The 24,822-nt window shown below is 39.2% G+C and overlaps 2 protein-coding genes across 7 annotated transcripts in view; one reads left to right on the top strand and one right to left on the bottom strand.

The window, feature by feature from the left end:
- The window catches only part of CRBN (cereblon), a 24,691-nt gene extending 21,175 nt beyond the window's left edge, over positions 1 to 3,516 (top strand). For all 4 annotated transcript variants that reach the window (XM_030307271.2, XM_030307268.2, XM_030307269.2 and 1 more), the window contains 3 exons: positions 561 to 625; positions 1,274 to 1,405; positions 2,377 to 3,516. In XM_030307271.2, the coding sequence (XP_030163131.1) occupies positions 561 to 625; positions 1,274 to 1,405; positions 2,377 to 2,557 (378 nt within the window). In that variant the 3' untranslated portion in view covers positions 2,558 to 3,516. The remainder of the gene's footprint in view (positions 1 to 560; positions 626 to 1,273; positions 1,406 to 2,376) is intronic.
- Positions 658 to 24,822, bottom strand: TRNT1 (tRNA nucleotidyl transferase 1). Of its 3 annotated transcripts, none has more exons than XM_030307273.2 (8): positions 24,756 to 24,822; positions 23,507 to 23,681; positions 16,783 to 16,976; positions 12,866 to 13,004; positions 8,637 to 8,763; positions 6,385 to 6,578; positions 5,335 to 5,588; positions 658 to 5,163 (listed from the first exon to the last, which is right to left on the bottom strand). In XM_030307273.2, the coding sequence occupies exons 2-8, from the start codon at positions 23,652 to 23,654 to the stop codon at positions 4,909 to 4,911; spliced, it is 1,311 nt and encodes a 436-aa protein (XP_030163133.1). In that variant the 5' UTR covers positions 23,655 to 23,681; positions 24,756 to 24,822; the 3' UTR covers positions 658 to 4,908. The 3 variants fall into 3 exon arrangements, with proteins under 3 accessions (XP_030163133.1, XP_030163134.1, XP_030163135.1); XM_030307274.1 differs by lacking the exon at positions 24,756 to 24,822 and adding an exon at positions 24,264 to 24,673 and having other exon boundaries at positions 4,245 to 5,163; XM_030307275.1 differs by lacking the exon at positions 24,756 to 24,822 and adding an exon at positions 21,134 to 21,197 and having other exon boundaries at positions 4,245 to 5,163; positions 23,507 to 23,596.

The following is a 24,822-nucleotide window of genomic DNA, read 5'->3' as shown; positions in this document are numbered from 1 at the left end:
ATTAAAAATATTTAAAGGATAATTTAGACATTTCATTTGGGGTCACACATACAGATTGTTTTTACATCCTTTAAACGTTTCAAGTTTGATTTGTATGTGGAGCATATATGGTTATATATATATATATATGTCACTGTCCTATAAAGTCATTAGTTTTAGAAATGAGTATGTGTCACTTTCTCTGAAAACTGTAGTTTTTTTTTTTAATTTTTTTTTTTTTTAATGTTTATTTATTTTGGGGACAGAGAGACAGAGCATGAATGGGGGAGGGGCACAGAGAGAGGGAGACACAGAATCGGAAGCAGGCTTCAGGCTCTGAGCCATCAGCCCAGAGCCTGACGCGGGGCTCGAACTCCCGGACCGCGAGATCGTGACCTGGCTGAAGTCGGACGCTTAACCGACTGCGCCACCCAGGCGCCCCTGAAAACTGTAGTTTTTAATGATTGGAAGGAAAACATTATTCAGAGGGATCAGTACTTTCTCTAAAGTTTCTTGATGAGCTATGTAATTACATAATTAAACGTGAGTTTTCCCCACTAATTTTCCCTTAAACTTTTTAGTGTACATCTCTTTGCTGTAAACAATGTCAAGAAACAGAAATAACAACCAAAAATGAAATATTCAGGTGAGAGCTTTATTACATTTTTAGTGTACTTCTGGATATATTTTCCCAACTCCTATAACAGAATTATAGTCAAGACTATATATCCATTCTCCATATATTTCCCTCCATTAAATTAGTCATTTCAGCAAATGAAATAGGAGGGGGTTAAGATACCCTTCCTGATTGGGTACTCAGCAGTAATAGTTATGTAAGGTATTAATCAGCATGGTCAAGTCAATTATAAGGGGGCAATCCTTTCTTCCCCATTCCTGCTTGAAAATCTGTGTATCTTTTTAGTGAATAAGGATAACATGAATGCTTTAGGCTAGTATCTTACAGTCAGGGCCAAAGGTAAAGTAGGACATGCTTCTGAACATGTACTGCTACTGCAAATAGGACACTATTGTGTAGGACAATAGAGAAATTGTTGTCTACAGAGTAATCAGCAGCCCAAGGATGACCAAAAGGACATTTTCACTGTACTCCCTCTGTGAAAGACTCCTTTAGATGAAGTTTAACTCCCTATTTTACAAACGTGTAGACTGAAACTGGGCTGACTGCCAACCTCCTGTTTTCATAACGGATTCTAAGCTGTTCCCTCTTATAACCTCATTAGACATTTCTTTCTTCCCACTTTGACTTATCTTCTGTGCTGATTCTCTCTTGTAGTTTATCGTTATGTGGGCCGATGGCAGCTTACGTGAATCCTCATGGATACGTGCATGAGACGCTTACTGTGTATAAGGCTTGCAACTTGAATCTGATAGGTCGACCTTCTACAGAGCACAGCTGGTTTCCTGGGTAATGTGGTGGTGGTTACTTTTTTTTTTTGGTTTTGCTGCCTTAACTGGGCAGAAAAATCCAGAGTTCTAAGCAGAGTTGTTAGAATTATAATCGAAAATAGACACTAAGATGAATAATTCTATTTAAATGCTGTTCGTTTTGAGAATGGCTAGTAACAGTATTTTTGCATAGTCTCACTAAATGTATAGTTGGAAAGTTGGCAACTGCAGTTATCCTTAAATTAGCTATACAGTTAATCCAGACCTCTTTCATTTTAGCTCATTCTGAAAATCAGCTGGCTTAGGACCCAGCAAAACTGTATCTGAACTAGTATATTCCGTAATGTGTCAAACCAGAGAATATCCCAAGCAGTAATAGACAAAACAGATGCAGAAACCATTTAGTCCTGGTTTTGCTGAATGGCCTCCAAAGTATAAGCCTGATACAGCACCACCTGGAAACTTGTTAGGGTTGTTGAAAATACTATTAAGGCTGAGGAAAGTCTAAGTAGTCAGAGGTAAGCTGAGTATGGATTAGTGGTTATACTTGCCATTTTGGACTTAGGACCATGCGACTCGAACTGTCCAATCTTATTTGATACAAAACTAGAATTAAGAGATATACCCTAGGGAAGTAAGAAATGGTTTGGTTGATTTTTCTAGTTACAGTATGACTCTTCTGACAAAATCATTCTTACTGTAGACGAGTAGTTCTAAAATACAGGTCTCTCTCCATCCCACCCCCCATTTTGACTTGGCACCAGTGTATTTATGGAGGTGGTTGGTTGGTGTTTTCTAACATGACTGCAATATGAAACCACCAGGGAAAAGTACCTGTGAGTTAATCCACATTAACAAGATTAGTTTTACACAGCTTAAGAGCACAGTCAAAACTACAGAATTTGGCTCTGTCTTCCTAACAGATTTACCGTGATAGCTTGGGATACAAAAATGTGTTTCCTTACCTGATACCTTTCTTTAATTTTGTAGGTATGCCTGGACTATCGCCCAGTGTAGGATCTGTGCAAGCCATATTGGATGGAAATTTACAGCCACCAAAAAAGACATGTCACCTCAGAAGTTTTGGGGTTTGACTCGATCTGCTCTGTTGCCCACAATCCCAGACACTGAAGATGAGATAAGTCCAGACAAAGTAATACTTTGCTTGTAAACAAATACATTAGGGATAAAGTTATTTATCAAGTTGGTCTTCTAAAAATCAGATCTGCTTTGGAAATTCCTGCTTTTGATGCATACCTAAGTAAAAAGCAACATTACATGGAAGGTTCCAAATGGTATTTGAAGATTTAAATTAAAATTAGGAATATCTACTTTAGTACCTTGGTACCATTATACTCTGGCTTGCCAGAATGTCCCTGATAGGACATGAAGTCCTCACTGAAAGTGATGGTTTCCTGCAGAAAACATATTTGAAATTCCTCTTTTTGAAAGAGGCAAAGAAGAAAGGCTTTAATTTTCTTTAGTTTCTCTCATACTGATTTGTAAATTTTGAAAATATTAAAGAGTTAAAATATGCAGTTTGAGCCCCAAAAAAGTGTTCATTTCCTTATGTATTTGTTAGTGAAAAACAGTAACTTATGTATTTACTCTTTAATTTGAACCTAAACTACTATGGAGCAGGGATGCTAAAACATACCCTGTTCAGTAAGGCTCCAAGTGACAGTGACTCTATTTTGTAAGCAATTTTGTTCCATGTAACTTGAAAAAAATTGTAAGTAAACTTTAAGAGCAAACGACATTACACATCCTCATTGTTTAAATAATGTAAAATATTTACTCACAAGCCAATAATTTAAGATGAAGTTCTAGATAGACTGATTTGCTACCTACCTCTTTGCTTATATGTTCAAGTGTTTTTTGGATCCTTTCACATTTGTGTAATTTTGATATTCCTTCACTGCTTTACAAAATTAACTGGGGAAAAAAGTTCAACCAAGGGGGGAAAATGTATGAGGCCCAGCCAAAAGCAGACTGTTAAAATCTGTGATGTTGTAATATATTATTTTCTTTTACCAAACATGCCATGGCTGTGACTGCCTAGACTTAAAACATCAACTGAATCTCATGCTGCATTATTTATATACAGGAAGTAAATGAAACGCAACTCAAGAATGCTGTCAGTTCTTTAAGAGTATATGCCAAGATTATAGTTTTTTTTCCTAAGCTATTACTACTACTGAGAACATTGGGTTTATAGGACTGTACTAGTTCTTCAGTCTTACACTAAAACTTATTTCCAATAGCAAAGCACATCTTTACACTGAAACCAGTCACAGAGAAGGAACGCTGCTTTTACTTTTGCCATCTGAAAGGTGTAACCTCAGAATGTTCTATTTTGTTTACTGACACTTGCAAATAAAAGTTTCTGATATTTAAAAAAAAAACAACAAAAAAAGCATATAACACTATTTTTAAGTGGGACTTAAATTACTGACCTGTCTGGCTACACAAAAATAAAATGTCACAATGTTGAAATAATACGTTGCACCCATTTACCTACTGAAAACATTTAGAGCTCAAACCTTTTACTTTAAAAGACCATGTGTGCAGGGGCACCTGGGTGGCTTAGTCGGTTAAGCGTCTCTCACACCTCATGAGTTTGAGCCCCACGTCGGGCTCTGTGCTGACAGCTCGGAGCCTGCTTCGGATTCTGTGTCCCTTTCTCTCAAATATAAACAAAGAAACATTAAAAAAAGAAATTAAAAGACCACATATACAGGCCTGTTCACGGACATTATAGGCCACATCTTTAAAAAGTTAACACTGACCTTAATTCGTCAGTATGTAGAATATGTGTATGTGTAATGATATATACTGTCACATACCACACACATTTCTCTTCCAATTCCAAAGGGAATGTTTATTAAAATAGGCTCAAGAGTAACTGTCAAGCCAATCTTTCTCAGGCCTAGCATGCATAAATTATGACAAAAGTATCAACTATGTACTAAAACAGCTTGCTAGAACCAAGTTTTGGGTGTACGAATGCCAGCCACCTGGGACACATCCGGTCTTCATTATTTTATATAGGCCATTTTGTCAACTACTGTGTTATCAACACACTTTTGTAAGTTTCACTTCTTACCTGGATTCCAGAACGATAAAATAATGCAGTTATTTCAATTACAAACATTAAGAAACACTTTTATCGAGTTACCACATTTTAAGATCAATCAGTAACACGCTACACCAAAAAAAAAAAGAAGAAAGCCTAGACAGATTACAACAGGGGAAAACAACTGTACTATTTGCAGTAGGAACTACTCCAAAAGAATCACAGGGTTCAGTGATATAAATCAAATTAAGAGGAGGTAGACTTCAGTTTACTGCCTGAAATATAATTAGATCTCACAAAATAAGACCTTTACTCATCTGAAGAGGTCCTCTACGCTGGCTTTTATTCTGCTATATATTCAAGTCTCTTAAATCTAAGAGGGAAGGGAAAAAAAACGAACAAACTAGTTTTACCAAAAATTTTCTGCTATTTAATATCAGCTCTCATCAATTTTCACTCTTCTTTATGTAACTTAGGAGTTCATCTTTCTCCATTTGGTAACCGCTTTTTTTCCACTGTTCTCGTAACTGCTGCAACAGAGCCCCAATTTCTTTTCCCGAAGAAATGCCTACTTTTCTGATGTCATGGCCACTCACAGGAAATGGAGGAATGCACCATTGCTGCATTTGCTCGAGAAGACGATGCTCTCCTTGGTACTTCAGGAGTTCACACACACGGGTCGTTGCATCAGATTCCCTAGACTGAGTACCAAAATCAAACACTTAGTTTCACCACACATTAGAATGCTTACTAATCATCTTATCCTAAAAGGTAAATAACCAATGTGAAATTTTTCACTTAAATGAAATCCACAGAACACACTGGGTCTTAGTATTAATAAATTAGTTCTGACCAAGCCTGTATATACTTACATCTATAATGAAGTCTTGATAGGGTTTCAATGGTTCTGAACTATCTGCTGCTTTAACCAAATCTTTTCTGTTTTTAACTACAAATATACCAAGGTTTTTCTCTTCTTTCGAAATCTTCAACCTCAAATCCAATTTTGTGACATCATCCTGTACTTTGAATAATGAGGCCAAGACAGTCATTGGCTTTGGTGAAAAACCTTCAACATTTTTACTGACTTTGTTAAATTCTTCTAAACTTGCATTAGTAGGTAAGCCTGTAGGGACAAAAACAATTTTTCACCTATTTTTATTTTTTACAGTGGATAAATTTAATAAAACACACTAATCTCCTCAACCAATCACGGCTATAGTATACTAAATGTCCTGCCACTAGAACTCACTGGTTCAGTGTGATGCTCCCATCTTACAGGTAAACCACTGATAAACTGTTGCTACTCTTTCCTATAATCCCCCCAAGACCTACAGTAAGGAGCCGTAAAACATTAATTTCCAGAGGCAGAGGCAGAGGCGGTGGTATCAGACGCACAAGTGACACTTACTACTGACTTCTCACCAAGCTACTGTCACTCAACATCCACCCCCCACACACCATTCAATAACTATTTGAAATACACCCAAGTTTCCTTAAGTATGCGGTAGCATATACCACTGTTCTTTCTGAACATTGTAACAACATTAATTTCCATATATGTTACCCTTTAAGTGCCTCACATGTATTAATTCACTGAATGTCTCAGCCCTTCCTTTTAGATAGATGCAACTATTTTCACACCCCTTTTTTAGATTCAACAACTAATGATTAAAGAACTAACCCAAATCACAAAGTTGATACGCGGCAAAGCATCAGTCAAACCCAGATCTGATACCAGAGGCCACTGTGTCCTACTTCAGTGCTGTGCTGTCTTTGAGCTGTGTCCTCCTACCTGTGATCTCAGTTTATCCTACTTTAAAATACTCTTTCTCCTTTTGGAATTAGTCAAACATTCTTATGAAATTGTAAACCAGGTATCTCATTGTCAAAATCTCAAATATTTTATAACTTCTTCTCACCTATGTAAGGAGCCACATCAAGATCATAGATGAGGTTAATCAAGTGATTTACATGGTTACCAATAAGAATTTTTTTCAGTTCCACCCAAATTCTCTCCCCTGATATTCCAGCCAAGCCTTTTGCATTTTCTGCAATTGCTTCCAAAGTCTCAGGATCGTGGTCACCAGGCTTGTCTACAATTCTCCCATAAAACCTACAAAACAAAATTTTCAGACCATGTTACCTCTAGTTGGCATATCACTAGCAAAAATCTAGTTTTTCATTTTACTGGTACTATTCCATACATCTACTACAAGACAACAGAATTAGGGGCCTTAGAAATCATCTGGTCAATTCTCTCTACCTTCTCTTTGTTCCCAGATAACAAAACTGAGATCCAATAAAATGTAAATAATGTTCTGTAATTAGCAAGAAGTAAAACCCTCTGCTCAGTCTGATTTGCAAATCACTGAGCCACTTAGAATGGCTATCAAATGTACTTCCTGGAACTGGTACCTATACTGGATGAATAAAATAGTATTCTTGGAAAGGCACCCAAACAACACCGGAATGGCATCAATAGAGCAGGGTAAAAAGTATGCCTGTCTGTGCCCATCAATACTTTTTTAAAATTTTTTTTAATGCTTATTTTTCGAGAGAGAGTGTGTGTGAGTGGGGGAGGGACAGAGAGAGAGGGAGACACAGAATTTGAAGCAGGCTCCAGGCTCTCAGCTGTCAGCACAGAGCCCGATGAGATGCTCGAACCCATGAACCATGGGATCATGACCTGAGCCAAAGTCGGACGCTCGACTGACTGAGACACCCAGGAGCCCCTAGTACCCCTCAATACTTTTAATAAAGAGTTTCAAATAGGACACATCTGGTTGCAGACACAGGAGTGTATTTCTTGTAATCTCAGAAATAGAAGCCTTCAAGTATACCTGTATGAACACATCTTTAAAATTCATTTATAATGTACATTAAATGACAGTAACTATGGATGTCAGCCTGTGTTCTATTATTTGCAAAGACAGAGTCTGCAAATACTGAAATTTAAAGAACATTTACTAACAAAATATGTAGGCTCTGTTACAGAATACTCCAAATGTGATCCTAAGCAGTAAAAAATAGTACTACACATAAACTAGCCACTTAGAATAATTTAAAAAAAAAATAGAACTATCCTACAACCCAGCAATTCCACTACTAGGTATTTATCCAAAGAACAGAGGAGTGCTGTTTGAAGCGGCACATGCACCCCAGTGTTTATAGCAGCACTATCAACAATAGCCAAAGTATGGAAAGAGCCCAAATGTCCAAATGATGAATAGATAAAGAAGATGTGGTTTATATATACAATGGAGTATCACTTGGTGATCAAAAAGAATGAAGTCTTGCCATTTACAACATGGATGGAACTAGAGTGTATTATGCTAAGCAAAATAAGTCAGAGAAAAACAAGTATCATATGACTTCACTCATATGTGGAATTTAAGACACAAAACAGATGAACATAAGGGAAGGGAAGCAAAAATAATACAAAAACAGAGAGGGGGACAAACCATAAGAGGCTTAAATACAGAACAAACAGGATTGCTGGAGGGATTGGGGGGGTGGGCTAAATTGGCAAGGTTGCATTAAGAAGGACACTTGCTGGGATGAGGAGTGAGTGTTACATGTAAGTGATGAATCACTAAATTCTATTTCTGAAATCCTTATTACACTATATGTTAACTAACCCAGATTTAAATATATAAAAAGTAAAATAAACATTAAAAAAAATGTGAAAAAGGTTAGAACCCAGACTTTAAAAATCATTTCTATCCACAAAACCACGCAAATGCATTTCATGCTTACTAAGTTCATCTGAGGGATTTCCCATGACCACCTCAAACTGTAACCCATGTGAAGGCAAAGACTTTGACCGGTTACTCCGTGTTCAAAGCACCCACCACAGTGGTTGGCCTGTGGTGAGCATTCAATTATCTGTGAAATGAATGATGAGTGCAGGAAATAAAAAGAACACTGGACACAAGAAAAATGATTTAAAGCTGAATTATATAAAACCATCAAAGAATGCAGTAAATATCTTTGGGAAAGAAAATATGAAGCATCTAAGTAATCTCTCACAGTAAGTCACATTTTACTAAATCTATCAGGGACAGACATTTGGGATGTCATCATTTTGTACACTCACCTGTGCGTTTCACATGATCGGAATTGTGCTCCAGGGTATTAAAAATTGTTACCATTATTTTAAAAAAATTCTTACCGGAAATATCTTAAAATTCGAAGATAATCTTCTTGTATCCTCTGTTTAGCATGTCCAACAAATCTAACTTTCTTATTTTTTAAATCTTCAAAACCACTGAAGTAGTCAAATAAGGTACCATCAAAACCTATTCATTAAAGAAGAGGGGAGAGATATCACTGTTAACAAGTAAGACCTAGAAAACAAGAAAGTCAGCTAAAAACTATTATAAACAGTAAAAATTAAGTGAAGAGTTACAAAGTTAAAATAGACATGAATAGCATTCATCCATATCCACTATCAAATAGAAGACATAATGGAATAAAAGGCTGTATTTATAACACCAACTAAAAAGATAATATCCAAGAATGAACTAAATAAGAAATACGCTAGTATGAATTGGGGTAGAGACACGAAACAAGATGATTTTCAAGTAAATATGAGAGAATAAACAAGAATAGCCAAAATAATCTGGGGGAAAAAATAAAAAGAAAAAAAAAATGGAAAAACTAAAATCATAAAGCATAGGAAAAAACATTTATGATCCTGGAATGGGGAAAACCTTTAAAAATATACAGTTAACCCTTGACACAGGTTTGAACTACATGGGTCCACGTAGAGGTAGATTTTTACAGTACTGTAAATGATTTCTCTCATTTTCTTAACACTTTTCTCTACCTTGCTTTACTGTAAGAACGCAGTGTATGATACATAGACCATACAAAATTTGTTTTACTTGATTGTTTCTGTTACCAGTAAAGCTTCCTATCAATAGGCTATTAATAATTAAGTATGAAGACGGGGGAGTCAAAGTTAATATGCAGATTTTACACTGCATGGGGATTTACCAAGAAACTAAAATTAGATACACACACCCACAACACCAGAGCCTTAAGGAAATAATTCAACCACACAAAAATCAAAGGTGCCTTCATGGCAAAAACCACCATAATGAAAAGCATACTGAGAAAAATACTAAGTTAATAGAGTCAAATACCAAGTTTCCATAATATACAAAAAGCTTTTGTAAATAAATAAAAATACCACATATAAATAGAAGAAATCGGTAGAAATAAGCTAAGGAAATATTTTTAAAAACCTTAAAAAATGAAGATTTTGCAACCTGACTCATAAAAAATTATAAATCTTTGAGGCAACATTTTTTCACATTTCTATCACGTGGCAAAAATCCAAGTCTGACTGCACTGTGAGCAAGGGTATGGTGAATCAGATCAGGAGACAACTCTGCGGCCTTTTAAGCTTCATGAATTCTGAACCATGTGAACCTAATACCCATTCAAAGAAATGTAACCAAAAAAATTCCCACTATAATATGTTCTTTCATATGTAAACAAAAAGAAAAAATTAACATAAGGCATATAAAACCTCAAGTAGTAGAGTGCCCAGTTCATTTCAGTTATCCTTGAACTTTTGCTAGTTTTAAAAATTAAAAATCTCCTGTCCCGGGCAAACAGACAGCTGGTCACTCTAGGGACTGAAAAAAACAGAGCAAAGAGAGGTACCATTCAATCATCCAAATGGTGGTGGGGGGGTGGTCAGTGATCCTGAGAGATGCTTTACCTTATAAAGGCACTGCCTCTACCTCTGAAGAACAACTACTTGTCAATTTATTTCTGTTTGAACTTTAATGCTCTTTGATTATCCCAAATGCAATACTGGTAAGCTGAAGCATAACACTTCCCAAACTTTTGATTTATATAGCATTTTGATATATATAGAAATTTGAAAGGCTCAAAATTCAAAGAAATAACAGAAAATGGGAAAAAAATATCTTTACAAAGTAGCAAATACAGGAGGTTTATCAGTCTCTTAATGTAATTTCTCTTAATGAAGAGACAGCTCTCCCTGGTAAGCATGGAAATACTAAAGTCCTTTTCACTAAAGGAAAAATCAAGGCTGGAGGCAAAAACAAAAAACAAAACAAAACACAGGATAAAATGAGCAAAGTGTGAGACACAAAGTAACCAGAAATGGCAAAACTAGGAATGCTTCACCCAGTAAGGTTTGAAAAAAACCTGGACAGGAAAAAGTAAAAATTAGTGACAATACACACTGATAGGTGTGCACTTTGTTTTTTGCTCTGAGTATCACTTTCAAAATATAATGCATAAAAGTAAGAAATAAAGCAGAGTTGCTAAGAATAACGTAATGGTCAAGAACGTGACCTCCAGAGCCAGGACACTTAGTTGCAATCCTAATTCTACAGTTTACCAGCTGCATGACTTTAAGAAAATTACTATAGGTTAAATAGCAGTATCTGCTCCATAGGGATGCTGGGAAGATTCAATTGCTGTGATGTGCTCAGAACCATGCCCGGCACATTACAAGGGCTCAGCAAATGGTAGAAAACAGTAGTACAGGGCACCTGGGTAGCTCCGTTGCTTAGGTGTCTGACTCTTGGTGTCGGCTCAAGTTATGCTCTCACAGCTTATGAGTTCAAGCCCCGTGTCAGGCTCTGCACTGACTATGTGGATAGAGCCTGCCTGGGATTCTCCTCACTGTCTCTCAAAACAAACTTTAAAAAAAAAAAAAAGAAAGAAAAGAAAAAAGAAAGGAAACAGTAGTACCAGTAAGAACAGCTTTTACTTTTATAAAACAGTATACTGAAAAAGAATTATTAACCTCTCTCTTTTAGTTAGGTATGCTTAGGAGAAGCTAGTTACAGGTTTTGTACATTGCACTAGTTGCAGCAGTTTACCCTAAGTCAGAATGAGGTAAAAAGAAAGGGGGGGGAGGGGGGCCTGGGTGGCTCAGTTGGTTAAGTGTCCGACCTCAGCCCAGGTCATGATCTTGGGAGTCCATGGGTTCGAGCCCCTAGTCGGGCCCTGTGCTGACAGCTCAGAGCCTGGAGACTGCTTCAGATTCTGTCTCCATCTCTCTCTGCCCCTCCCCCACTCATATTCTGTCTCTCAAAAATAAATAAATGTTAAAAAATCTTAAGAAAGAAGAAGAAATGAACACCGGGAGTGTGATCACATAACGGAGGGACAACATGACACCAACTGGGCTGATAAATCATGTAGGCTGTGGAAACCCAAGGTCCAATCATGGTAGTCTGTGACCTGAGCTAAGTTACTTAACATCTCAGTCTGTTTCCTCATAAAATGGATTTTATCCTCAGTGAAGTTTTCCTGACAGTTAAATGAGATAAAGTGTATCAAGTGACTCAGAATCCAGCAGGTGCTCTAAAGACATCATCTTTAATGTAATTAGCAGGAGATCCCACCTACAACCCCCTTCTCCATCCCATGAAGCAAATACTATTACAGGTTTTCTCCACTATCTGAAAGTTCACTTTAGGCCACGCTGCCTTTACAAAAGACCTACTCTAAAAGCTATTTTCACTACCTGAAAGAAATCTGGAAAAGGATTTTCATTTTGATGAAATAGTAATTGCTTCCTCACCTTACACCATTTCAACTTAAGAAAGGTGACACAGAATACTTTTGGATAGCGAGGAAACCTATACTTCATCCTTTCACTATTACTGCTGCCACAACCAGGTTATGAAAAGTGGATGCTTCATCTTTTCTAATCCAAAGTGTTAAACATAAAGGGCTTGCCTAAAACTTAAAGTACAAAAAATAATGCTTCAATTAAGCACTAACTTAATTCACCTACTATGAGTCTCACTGGTTTCATTCACACAAAAATCAAGCTGAGATGATAAACAGGTTTTCTCTTGCATGAAACTCTGATTCAAGATGATTCCTAAAATGCAATGCCATGAAAGAATCTGATGTTGTGCCGAGGCACAGCAACAGAGAGGCTGCTGAAGTCATTTATCAGTCTGCACCCAGGCACCAGAAGAAGAAGAGCTAGGGTGGGAACCCACGAAAGATGTGCAGTGGAGAGTGACATGGGGGACATGCATTTTTCTTACCTGAAATGTTAGCCATTTTTAGATGCAATTAGTAAGTTAACACTGAATGTGTACATGTGCCAGTCACTGTTCTAAGGACTTAAAACTGTTAACTTCTTTAATCCTCACAACAGCCTTACAAAGGAAGCTAATATTAACATCCTCCTTTTATAGCTAGTGAGTCATGGAGTCAGAATTTGAACCTGGGACTTCTGGCTCCAGAATCATCTTTTAACCCATATGCTACACTGTTTCTTAGATGAAACTAATGCAACTTCCCAGGTTGGAGGACATTTCCAGAATGCAAATTCACTTTAAAAGGCAGCTTTCAGACAGAATGGATTAAAACATGATCTCCAGATATTACCTAAAAACATAGAATTTATAGTGAGATCTCTGCGTTCAGCATCTTTCTGCCAATCAGTTGTGAATTCTACCTCAGCGTGTCTTCCATCAGTGACAACATCAATCCGCAGTGTAGTAATTTCAAAATTTTCTTCATGAAGCTGTAACGAAATTTTTTTTAGTTTTTAAAACACTGGAAGAACTGAAAAAAATGAGTTCTGACACATACATCTTTCTTTTCAAAGTCACCTACTGCACATGTATCTTGAAATAGAAAGACAACCACAATATTCAAAGACAGAGCCAAAGAATATTTTTAAAAAATAAATGCATCTTAATTTGAAAAGATGAGTTTGGGACACCTGGGTGCCTCAGTCAGATAAGCGTCCAGCTCTTGATTTCGGTTCAGGTCATGATCTCACGGTTTGTGAAATCAAGCCCCGAATTTAAGCTCTGCACTGACAGCAGAGAGCCTGCTTGGGATTCTCTTTCTCTGCCCTCCCCCTTCTCAAAAATAAGTAAATAAACTTTAAAAAAAAAAAAAAAAAAGGGAGTCTGATGTTTAAAAAAAGACAACTCTAACAAATGTTGTGGCAGAGGAGTGAGGAGGCCTTTAAAACAGTATATTCTAGTTCTTCCAACTTCAATTCAGGCTACTTTGAAATATTTTATAATAACTCTGGTTTGCAAAGAGCTGATTATCAACTTACAACATATATACCACTGAGCAAAGGATTGAAAGAGGAAAAAACACAAACCCTTAACACATCCTGCAACTCACTTACTGGTAATCAATGAAGTCGAAATAAAGTGCTACATATGTCATGGGAAGAAAGATTACCTCAGCTGGGAAAAGCTGAGTAGCTTCAAGAACGACTGACATGTGAGCTGAGCCCTGAAAACTAAGTAGGATCTGCACATGCACACGTAAGAATAACATTTCAAATCAAGAGAAAAGATGACCAAAGGCACAGTGGAGAGAAAGAGGGATATTATCTGCGCAAAAAAGTACAGCTGACAAACAGCATGTTAGCACTGAGGGGTAGACAACAAAGGGTTTTATATGCCATGCAGGAATTTGGAATCTCTTCATTAAGAGCTGAAAACCACTACTGATCATTGGAAGTCTGTTCTGGAATTCCTCTCAATCTCATTTCTTTTCTAGAAACAAGTTAGCTCTAGAACTCAAGAATTTAAGGCACACGTTTTCTCTCAAGGCAAGTGGTAAGTAAAAGGTTTGAAATATGAAGACTGAGGCGCCTGGGTGGCTCAGCCGGTTAAGTGTCCAACTTCGGCTCAGGTCATGATCTCGCAGTTCATGGGTTTGAGCCCCACGTCAGGCTGTGTGCTGACAGCTCAGAGTCTGGAGCCTGCTTCAGATTCTGTCTACCTCTCTACATACCCCACTTGAGCTCTCTCTCTCAAAAATCAATAAACATTAAAAATTTTTTTTTAAAAAGAAATATGAAGACTGTGTGAAAATCACTGTAAGAAATAGACCCCTGGAATGCCTACCTTACCCAGGCAAAGAACCAGAGATTACCTCATTAGAAAGGCTAACCTAAAAATGGTTACACCTTGGGACACCAGATACAGTGGGAGTGAAGCACCCCAATGAAAACAAGATTAAGTGGGGGAAAAAAAAAAAAGAAAATCAACATGACCTTTATTCCCTTTCTCCACTTGGTTTTTCAAAATGCTAATAACCAGATTTATTCTGGAATAAGGAATAGGCCTACTCAAATGGACAGTGATGGTCCCACAACTGGCTGATGTTTCCCACACAAAACTAGAGTAAATCTCTGAAGTCACTTTACAAACACCAGAGGATCACACAAACGTAAGGAAAGAACCAAACCCACAGTTAAAGAAAGCCAACAGGAAAGACAGAAAAAGCTCAGAGGAAAGAGAGACATTATCCAAGTAACTATTAACTGGTATCCTAAAGGAAATAAGATACTGCATCTGAAACAAGAAGTTTTCAATAGAAGAAAGACCTCTTGGGGTGCCTGGGTGACTCAGTTGGTTAAGCGTCCGACTTCAGCTCAGGTCATGATCTCATGGTTTGTGAGTTAAAGCCCTGCATCGGGCTCTGTGCTGACAGCTGGGAGTCTGGAGCCTGCTTCAGATTCTGTGTCTCCTTCTCTCTCTCTGCCCCTCCCCCACTTGTACTCTGCCTCTGTCTCTCAAAAATAAATAAATGTAAAAAAACAAAAAACCTGGATGATCAAGCTAAGGCAATCTCATGGAAAGACAAAGATAGGAGAATATAAATTAGGAGACAAAGGTAAAGATAGAAGCTCAGACCCCGTGATCCAATATCCAACATCACAGGAGTTTCCAAAGCTGAAGATACCGAACAAAAGGGATAATGAGGAGAGGAATACAAGAAGGCCCACTAAGTGTCCCCACACAATGAATGAAAAAACACATACAAACCAAGCACGGCATCTTGGAACTACAAACACCTGATAAAAAGATCAGAAAGGCTTCAGGGCAGGCAAAAAATCTGGTCTCAAACAGAAGAGAAATGTGAATGAGCTCAGACTTCCCAGTGGCAACACAGGCAGGTGGAAAACAGTCTTTACAGTTCTGAGTAAAATGACTGCCAGCCTCAAATTCTACAACCAGTAAAACTATCAGACCAGTGTGAAGGTAAAATAAAAATATTTTCAGACATGTAAGGCTTTCCAGGTTTCAAACTATTAAAATGAGAGCAAAAAATCAGAGCACCTGGGTGGTTCAGTCGGGTAAGCGTCCGACTTCAGCTGAGGTCATGATCTCAAGGTTAGTGAGTCTAAGCCCCACATCAGGCTCTGTGCTGACAGCTCAGAGCCTGGAGCCTGCTTCGGATTCTGTGTCTCCCTCTCTCTCTGCCCCTCCCCTGCTTTCTTTCTCTCTCTCTCATAAATAAACATTAATTTTTTTTTTTTTTAATGAGAGCAAAACCAAGAAAGAATATCACACAGGACTCAGGACCAAGGCAGTCTAGTAAGGAAGAGGCCAAGAAATTCCCAGAATCTGGTGCAGGGAAATCTCGAGATGAGGAATGAGGAGCCCGCCCAGAACATACAGATATGAGAGAAGAGAATGCACCAGGTGAGGTGGCTCAAAACAAGGAACTGAAACTTGACGGGTTTACTCTGGTTTACTCTACTAAGAATTTTACAGAGTAGAGAAATGAATCAGTGGCACACAGAAAGCTACGTAAAAAAAAAATGTTATTAACTGCAGGGAAACCAAAATCACCCTAGAAAGGTAGTCGCAATACACTTTACAATCCAGTAGTAAACCATAGTTATAAATGTAAACACTGAATATGAATTCAACCAAAAATGATGGTACATGTACACTGAGAAGACAAGGGAGAAGTGCCTGTGCTGCTGCTAAGAAAGCTGAGCTGCTCTCCTGTGCAGACATCAGCAGACAACATCTTACACCCGGGAAATTTGAAACAAAGTCAAACACTGCAGCATAGAAAGGTCTTTTTTAGAACCGTGGGGCTAAGGGGCTAACAGGTAAGTACCATAACAACTAGCTACAGCAGAGGAGGCTACAGCAAAGGAGGATGCAGGGTTTAAGAGGGAGATAGAAAATGACTTTTTTTTTTTTTTTAATGTGTATTTATCTAGACAGAGAGAAAGACAGAGAGCAGGGCAGAGGCAGAGAGAGGGAAAGAGAAATCCCAAGCAGGCTCTGCACCGTCAACACAGAGCCCGACGTGGGGCTCGAACCCACAAATTGCGAGATCATGACCTGAGCCGAAACCAAGAGTAGGATGCCAGACGCTTAACCCACTGAGCCGCCCAGGCACCCCAAGACTGACATATTTTTTTAGTTTTTTGTTACTTGATTTTTTTTAAAACCTAGAAAAAAACATATAAAAATTCTAAAAATTAAAGGAGAGGCAATGCAATTGCTGTCAAACCTTTCACTCACCCTGGCAGTAATTGTCCCATGCTTTTCCCCTTTGTTGTTTATCATGCGAATACCAGCAGACTGAAACATCTCCTTCATCTGAGCAGGGGTAGCAGTGGTAGCAAAATCCACATCTTGAGGCTTTACTCCACTTAATAAATCCCTCACTGCTCCTCCTGCTATTCTTAATTCATGATTTTCTTTCACAAATAAATCTGAGAGGAGAAAGAATATTTTTTACTTCAATGTATTTAAGAATTACATAAGTACAAAGTTTTTCCCATCTATTAGGAACAGCAGAGATTATTTAACTGAACCTTTTCAGATAAAAATTAGGAGAACAAGGCCCACAGAAATGAAGTGACTTACCTATAGTAGAATGCCTGTCACAACTGTGAGAACAGGGAACTTGCAGAAATTTTCTTGGCAGATTTGGAAGATAATTCCAAATTCCACAATACCCCCAATGTCACCGATACAGATTTGAATTACAACCAAAAAGTAAAGTGAATAACTGCTTTTTCTATTTCAGAATTGTGAAGTGTTCTTACACCTATTTCTCTTCGGGTACTGATACTGAAACTGTATGTTCATGCATAAAACTATGGAACTGTCAAACAACATTAGTCTACCACACCAGGTATGATAATGTTACAACGAAGAATCCGCCAAGAAAAAAAGTGCACATGATGTTATATCTGCTCCTATGTGTGTTCTAGAAAAGCCATATGAACACTGAAACTACTGTAAGGGCCTCAGTAGAGGAAACCCAGAGTGGACAAGACAAAGTCTACTGTAATTACATAATGACTAAAGGACATCATATGGTACCTAGTAAGAATGACATCCAGGAAATGCCATATATGACCCCCTAAGCCTTGGTTTTGACACGAGCTGGCCTGGCACCCACAGCTGGGCCCCAGCGCTCTCCTGCTGAACATCATCTCAGAGAACATCCACGTCAGACAAGTCCACTCGGTGACCATGATGAATCAGTTAAGACAAGACAACTAGTAATCATGTCTGAACACAGAAGAGACACAAACACTGTCAGAGGCACCACCTTATGACAATTAATACATGGGACTGCTCCTTATTTACCCATCGGTTAACAGAGCAGAGTGCTGGGTTCTCGTCTCCTAGGTAAGAATTAAGACACGCATCAGATTTATCCTTGCTGCCTGATACCACCTAACCCACAGCAAAGCCCCACTTCTTAACACCCGCCCCAAAACACAATACAAGCACAAATCCTACAAGAAGTTATATCTAAAAACCTTTTGCTGAGATACTCCAAGGTTCTCCTTGGTTGGTGTTCTCCCTCACTGCAGTAACAACGCACCTGGTGTGTTCCTTGTGGTCTCTGGCTGGTGGACACTCTCACCTATTTAGCACTGAGGGAAATCCATCAGAGTTGTGGCATCCCTAATCACAACCCGATACGTTAACCTCCATCCCTACCCCTCATCTGCTCTTGCTCCTCCTCTTCCTCTACCTATTTTTCCTAAACCTTCCAGCCCCACTCTCTGCAGACTATCTAAAACAGTCTGCTACAAAGCAACAAATGCTCCCACCCTCTGCCTCCTGGCCTTACCTTAAAAGCTCTCCCAGAGCTAAGTCCTTCCCAGGAGTATGTGTTCTTCTTTCACTCCATATTTATCAAGTCCCATTATCTGTCGCTATTAAGGGTTCCTTTAATATGGGGTTCATGGCCCCTAACTATGTTACTCCAGTTTTCATGAGATTTATAGAGGTCCAGGACCCAAAAAGTGAAAGACTGCCAAACTATTTCTGGACACTACCCTCATTTCTCCCTAGTTCACAGTCTCTTTATCTCCTTCCTGAACAAGAGGGCTACACCAGTCCCCTTAAATCCAGCTTCCACAGTCCAGACATAGGGCTCTAAATTATCAACGTGATTAAGCTATGCCACTGTTCGTCTGACTACTCCCAGCGCAAGATCCATATTTCGTCAATACATTACACAAGGGCCTCCTGACCCATTTCGGTCTCATCTCTCACTAATCTCTGCATCACACTTTACATTCACCAAACTCTCCTGGTAGTTTCCATCTAACTGCTCGTACGGGTCACTTCACCCAAACACCTTCCCCACTTACTGATCTAGCTGAGCAGCTGGCCATGAAACGTCTTGGTGTGCAACCCACACCAAGAAAGGCATTTTGCATGGCAGTCACTTGTACTTAAAATGAAGTTTCACAAAATACATACCACACAATCTCATCTACTGTATCCTCTTTCCCTGGTCATGACCACTAAATCGATTTTATGGTTCACTAATGGGCACCACCCAGAGTGGGAAAAAACACTGATCTATCTCATCCTTATCCTTACTCATCTTTTTTGATTCAGTTTAGAAAGCCTCTCCTGATGGCAGAGTTGACTGAATTTCTTCTAAGCTATCACAGTAACCTAGTTTTATGTGTACTAATTATACTAAAATTTCCTGTTCATTCTCAGGGTAGAAAACCTATTCTACTCATCTTTACACCAACATGGCTCACCAGAGAACTTAATTGTGATATCCTAGATTCAAAAAAATTAAAAAAAAAAAAAACTAGAGTGGCCTCGTTGAAATGTGTATTGTTTACAGGTTTCTTCCTTCAAATTAACATAGTAAGAAACCATTTTGAAATCCAAAAAATGAGCAAGTTTTACTTTCATTTGAACCTACTTTAACAGGATGAAGAAGGTCAAGCCTGAATACAAGATAACCTCTGTTATAAGATTTTCATGCTGGCTCACTAAAATAAAATTTTAAGTTCAAAGTCACCTAATAAATTAACTGCATTATAGAAAGAGATCCAGAATGGAAAATAATCTAGTCATCATTTTGATTAGCCATATGGAAATAGATAAGTATCTCCAAAAAACTCACAATTCTAACATTATGATACAATTGAGAAAGGCATATAAAGGCATATGTATATGCTTGTGTGGAACAGTCATAAAAACTGTAAGAAACCAATGATTTTATACGGACCTAGGAGTAGGGATTATCAGGCTTAGACACTCCTTTTTCCCTCAATTACTGTTGTATTCAATCTTACAGAAATCCACATTCCAACAAATTTTATAAACTACATACTCAGTGAAATACCTAATGCAACTGAATTTAATTGTACATTTAAGCCTAAGACTCAAGAAATGCATAATTTCATCATTCCAAAGCTATTAATTTGCTTCAACTGCCACATCTGATAATAAACGATTTTTAATTATAGCTAGCAATACAAAAGACCATGGGACATCATGTGTCAGAAAACTTCTATGTGTCTGTATTTTAATTTTATGTTAACTTTCAAAGTTTTAACTTCTGTGCTTTATGTTTTGAATTTTGAGTTTTGGAGGCTGGGGGTACAGAAAGTGAGTCAAAGTGTAAGACCATCCCATGGCATGACCACATACCACCAATATACAGAAGCTCCCAAACTTCAAGAGTGATCGGGTGTTCCTACTGTCCCAAATGTTACTTTGATGGTTTTATGACATCACATACCTACGCAGTTAAAAGCTAACTGCTGAGTACTCATCCCCAGCATTGCTTATGGACTATAGCCAAGTGGCCACAGAAGCTTTGGCTTGTCCACCTACCACGTAATGTAGGCAAAAACCACTATGTTTGGAACTTCATTCTCATGTACAGAATGAAGAAAAAAATCTTATATGGCCCTAATATACCTCTACAGTGTTGTCCTCAAGCAAGAGGAAAAACAAATTACATGACATAAACTGACAAATAACAAAATCCTATATAGGGTACAGAAAATCTACTATCCTAGTTTCCCAAATTCTTACATACTGGAAACTAATTTCACATGTGGCAAAGAAGCTATTAAGATCTGAGAACTGATATGGTATTTAACTGCACGGTATCACCACACAATAGCCATCATTAGTGTGTGTGTTTTTGAGTGTTGTTTTCATGGAGAACATCTTATTTTATTTACCAGGACACCCAGGTCTTTAGAAAGTAGCAAAAAACAAAACCAATTATTTGATTTTCTAACTGACTGAGCTTTGCACCAAAAGATTCCATTCTTGCTACTTCCACTATAGCCTAAAATGTCAAGTCTAGAAAATGTCTATGCTCCCATTTGCCAGTCTTTTAAGGACAAGACCCTGTGGATAAACTACCTGTATCTTTCCACCCTATTTAGTTTCTAAATCCTTAGGATTTCACCTCTTAAAGTGGAGACAATTCAACTCTTGAGGTGACAGTCAGTAAGCCAAATGAAATTGTTAAAATAAAAGACGTTCAAGAACTTATAGCAATCAATATCCAGAGTCTTGTTTCCAAAAGAAAAATGCAGAAGGACCTGAAACAGGCCACCAACAGTTAATTACCTACATCCAAGCATTTGGCACCTTTCTTCCAAGAGGCCTCTTGCAATTGAAGATGGGAAGATTAGGAGCTGGGAAAGGCATATAAAGAAAGAACAAGCTTGAATTCAACTCAGATTTGGAGCTTCTAAACTCGTGTTGCTCAAATAGCAGGCACATGTGGTTACTGAACTGAGCACTTGAAATGTGGTGAATTAAGATGGTTAGTATGTGCTAACCACCAGATTTCAAAGACTTGTTACAAGAAGGATGTGAAATGTCTCCTTAATTTTTACACATATTTTATATTAAAATTATGGTATCTTAAGTTGATAAAATGATATACTAAAATAATTTTCATTTTATTATTAATTTATTTATTACATAATTTATTAATTTCACCCATTTCTTTTTACCTTTAATGTGGTTACTAGAAAACTACATCACACGTTGTGACTGATACTTCTATTGCACTGGGAGTTTCTAGCATTTTTCACTGTAATTAAAACTCACAGGCAAGTATCAGCTTTAGGCCCTCGACTTCAAGACCACGTGAAGAATCTATATGAATCAACAAGCTCTGGACCACTGACCTCTGACGTATCTAAAAAATCATCTATGTGGCAGGCTCTGTGCTGACAGCTGGGAGCCTGGAGCCTGCTTCAGATTCTGTGTCTCCCTCTCTCTCTGCCCCTCCCCCATTCATGGTCTGTCGCTGTCTCTCAAAACTAAATAAACGTTAAAAAAAAAAATATTAGGGGGGCGCCTGGGTGGCGCAGTCGGTTAAGCATCCGACTTCAGCCAGGTCACGATCTCGCGGTCCGGGAGTTCGAGCCCCGCGTCAGGCTCTGGGCTGATGGCTCAGAGCCTGGAGCCTGTTTCCGATTCTGTGTCTCCCTCTCTCTCTGCCCCTCCCCCGTTCATGCTCTGTCTCTCTCTGTCCCAAAAATAAATAAACGTTGAAAACAAAAAAAATTTAAAAAAAAAAAAAAAAAAAAAAAAAATATTAGGGGCGCCTGGGTGGCGCAGTCGGTTAAGCGTCCGACTTCAGCCAGGTCACGATCTCGCGGTCCGGGAGTTCGAGCCCCGCGTCCGGCTCTGGGCTGATGGCTCGGAGCCTGGAGCCTGTTTCCGATTCTGTGTCTCCCTCTCTCTCTGCCCCTCTCCCGTTCATGCTCAGTCTCTCTCTGTCCCAAAAATAAATAAACGTTGAAAAAAAAAAAATTAAAAAAAAAAAAAATATTAAAAGAAAAAAGGGGGGGGTGCCTGGGTGGCTCAGTTGATTAAGCATCCGACTTCAGCTCTAATCATCTCACGGTTCATGGGTTCGAGCCCCACGATGGGCTCTCTGCTGACAGCTCAGAGCCTGGAGCCTCCTTCGGATTCTGTGTCTTCCTCTCTCTCTGCTTCTCCCCCATTCATACTCTGTCTCTCTCTCTCTCTCTCAAGAATAAATAAACGTTAAAAAAATTTTTTTTTAAATCATCTAATTTCAAGAATAAGAAAGTAGCTTTGGGAATAAACTGATACAAGGAATGAATATAATGCTATGGTTCCTCCACCTTTTGTGCATCAGATTAATAGAGTGGAGCTCTTATAAAAATTTATAGATGCCCATCCTCCCCAGAGATTCCAGTTTAGTGGGTCAGGGTGGGATCCCAGCATTTGTAGATCTTAAAAGCTTCCCAAGTGAATCTAATAGACAGCTAGGGTTGCAAACCACTGTATAAGTCATGCTCCTACATACATCTACCTTTGTGAATTTCTTATGGGCCACTAAAATACCACAGGTTTTGAAATACATCAGTGTGGCTGCTTCGGCAACAGCTGGGCTGATATTCCAAGGTAAGGAATGAGAAAACTGTGACAAGCAATGGAAGCTGCTGTAATCAAGCACTTAGCTAAAGTCATTTCCTGTGCTCCTTCCAGGTAAGTTTTACACATGCACAGAGGGGACTCCTATTTCCTTCTGCCTCCTCTGCCTAGGCAGGAAATGCAGCTTGGTGGTTACAAGTTGGGTTCTGAAAACAAGACTGCACAAGTTCAAAATTCAGCTCCCCGGTTATTATAAAAATGTTGGCACATTCCTAAGACTGTTTCCTCATCCACAAAACAAAATATATCTACACATAAAGCTAGTAAGCCGAATCTTGTAATGTATGTGAAGTACTTAGCACAATATACAGAAAAGCAGTGCTTTGTAAATGAAGTCACTGCTGGACTCTTACATTTTGGCTACTTTTGGATTACCCACGGTAAACTTTTTTTTCGTTAGGTCAACAGCAAAACAAAAACAAAAACAAAACAAAACAAAACCCTCGAGTGTTGGCTAAAAAACTTTAACCCTATGCTTCTCCATTTACACAGGCTTCCAAAGCAAGAAAGCATCCTCATCTCTCACCTGTCAGACTCTTCAATCCTGCTGTGAACAGTGACTGGAATTCTGGAGACTGCAACTTCATTGTAAACAGATACTGCTTGAAAAGGCACAGCCTACTCCAACTACAGCTCAGTAGTGGCCTGCGCCAGGGATTCAGGCACCTCAGCATCTGGGGACAAAGTCACCAACTATACATCTAGGAGAGAAACATGCATGCACAATAATGAAATCTACAAGCCAAGGGAAACAAAGGGATCTACTGCAATTTTATTTAACTGAGAGACTCTCATCTCCTGTTCAGATGAAAAAACTGAAAAAAGTAACAATATGAGAGGCAGACACCTATACTAGATCTATGCTTGTAGCTGTCCACTTTTGTACTCCTGAAGCACTTACTGCTATACTCGCGTCCTCACATTTTACTGCTACAATACCCTCTGGAGAGGTGGGTTTCGGTTAAGGCTTGAGGGGAGCGGTCTGCTAAGGGCAGATGGCTGCAGAAAGTGTAACTCAAACACTTGCAGGAACACTTGGCCTCCTCCAAAACATGGGACAATCACTGATGTTTATCACTGTACTTCCCCACCTGCCCCTGAGATTTATGACCCAGGGATATTTCCTAGACACTAGAAAACAGGTTTCCCCAAGACTTGTCTTTGCTTCCCACTTTTTCCTCATTCACCATTCCTTCCCATTATGCCAGCTCCTGAGTCCCACCCACACCCTGTTTTCCATGTAAAGTGGGCCTCTTTAAGGGACCAACAGGATTCCAACTGACCCCGAAAGAAACCACTGGAGAACCATTCCTTTCCTTGGGAAGCAGCTTTCAGAACGCGGCGTTGCCCACCAGGAGGTGGAGCGAGTTCCGCTCATCCACACCACGTGGGGAAGAAAAACAGTCTCCTTCCAACTCCGCCTCAAATCAGAAAAACCCGCTAAGGACCCTGGCCCTGAAGTGGTATGTGCCGTGTCCCACACCAGGTGCCGGACCGAAAAAGCTTAGTGAGACCCTCCGGGGCCCGGCCTCGAGGAAGGGAAAGTTCCCGGGGAAGCCCGGTGAATCAGCCTGCAGTCACTGGAACGTGGCAGGGACACGGCCGCACGACCTCCACGTTAGGCTCCGTTCCGCGGTGTAGAGGAGCCCTCTCACCACCTCAGGGTCGCCCCAGGTGACTCTGAGTGGGGGCAAGTCGGCCGCGCAGTCGCCCAGCAGCCCTCCCTGGGGCGCGCGTCCGCACGCCTACCGCACGCCCCCCACGCGCCCACTTACCAGCCCCGCCGCAGCCTTCGTAGTCATCGCAGCTCACGCACTTCCGGACGGCGTGCGCCGTGACGTC

Source organism: Lynx canadensis, chromosome A2 (genome assembly GCF_007474595.2).
Source record: "Lynx canadensis isolate LIC74 chromosome A2, mLynCan4.pri.v2, whole genome shotgun sequence".
NCBI classification, from domain to species: Eukaryota; Metazoa; Chordata; class Mammalia; order Carnivora; family Felidae; genus Lynx; species Lynx canadensis.
The sequence above is the reverse complement of the archived record's forward strand: the minus strand, read 5'-3'. Positions and strand labels throughout refer to the sequence as shown.

Bases quoted from the DNA above. Each gene is read 5' to 3' on its own strand.
- TRNT1 (XM_030307273.2), bottom strand. From the start codon at position 23,654: ATGCTGAGGTGCCTGAATCCCTGGCGCAGGCCACTACTGAGCTGTAGT. The intron at 8,764-12,865 runs GTAATATCTGGA...TTTAATGAATAG, and splicing joins TATAAATTCTATGTTTTTAG to GTTTTGATGGTACCTTATTT. The intron at 5,589-6,384 runs GTGAGAAGAAGT...TTGTCCCTACAG, and splicing joins TGATGTGGCTCCTTACATAG to GCTTACCTACTAATGCAAGT.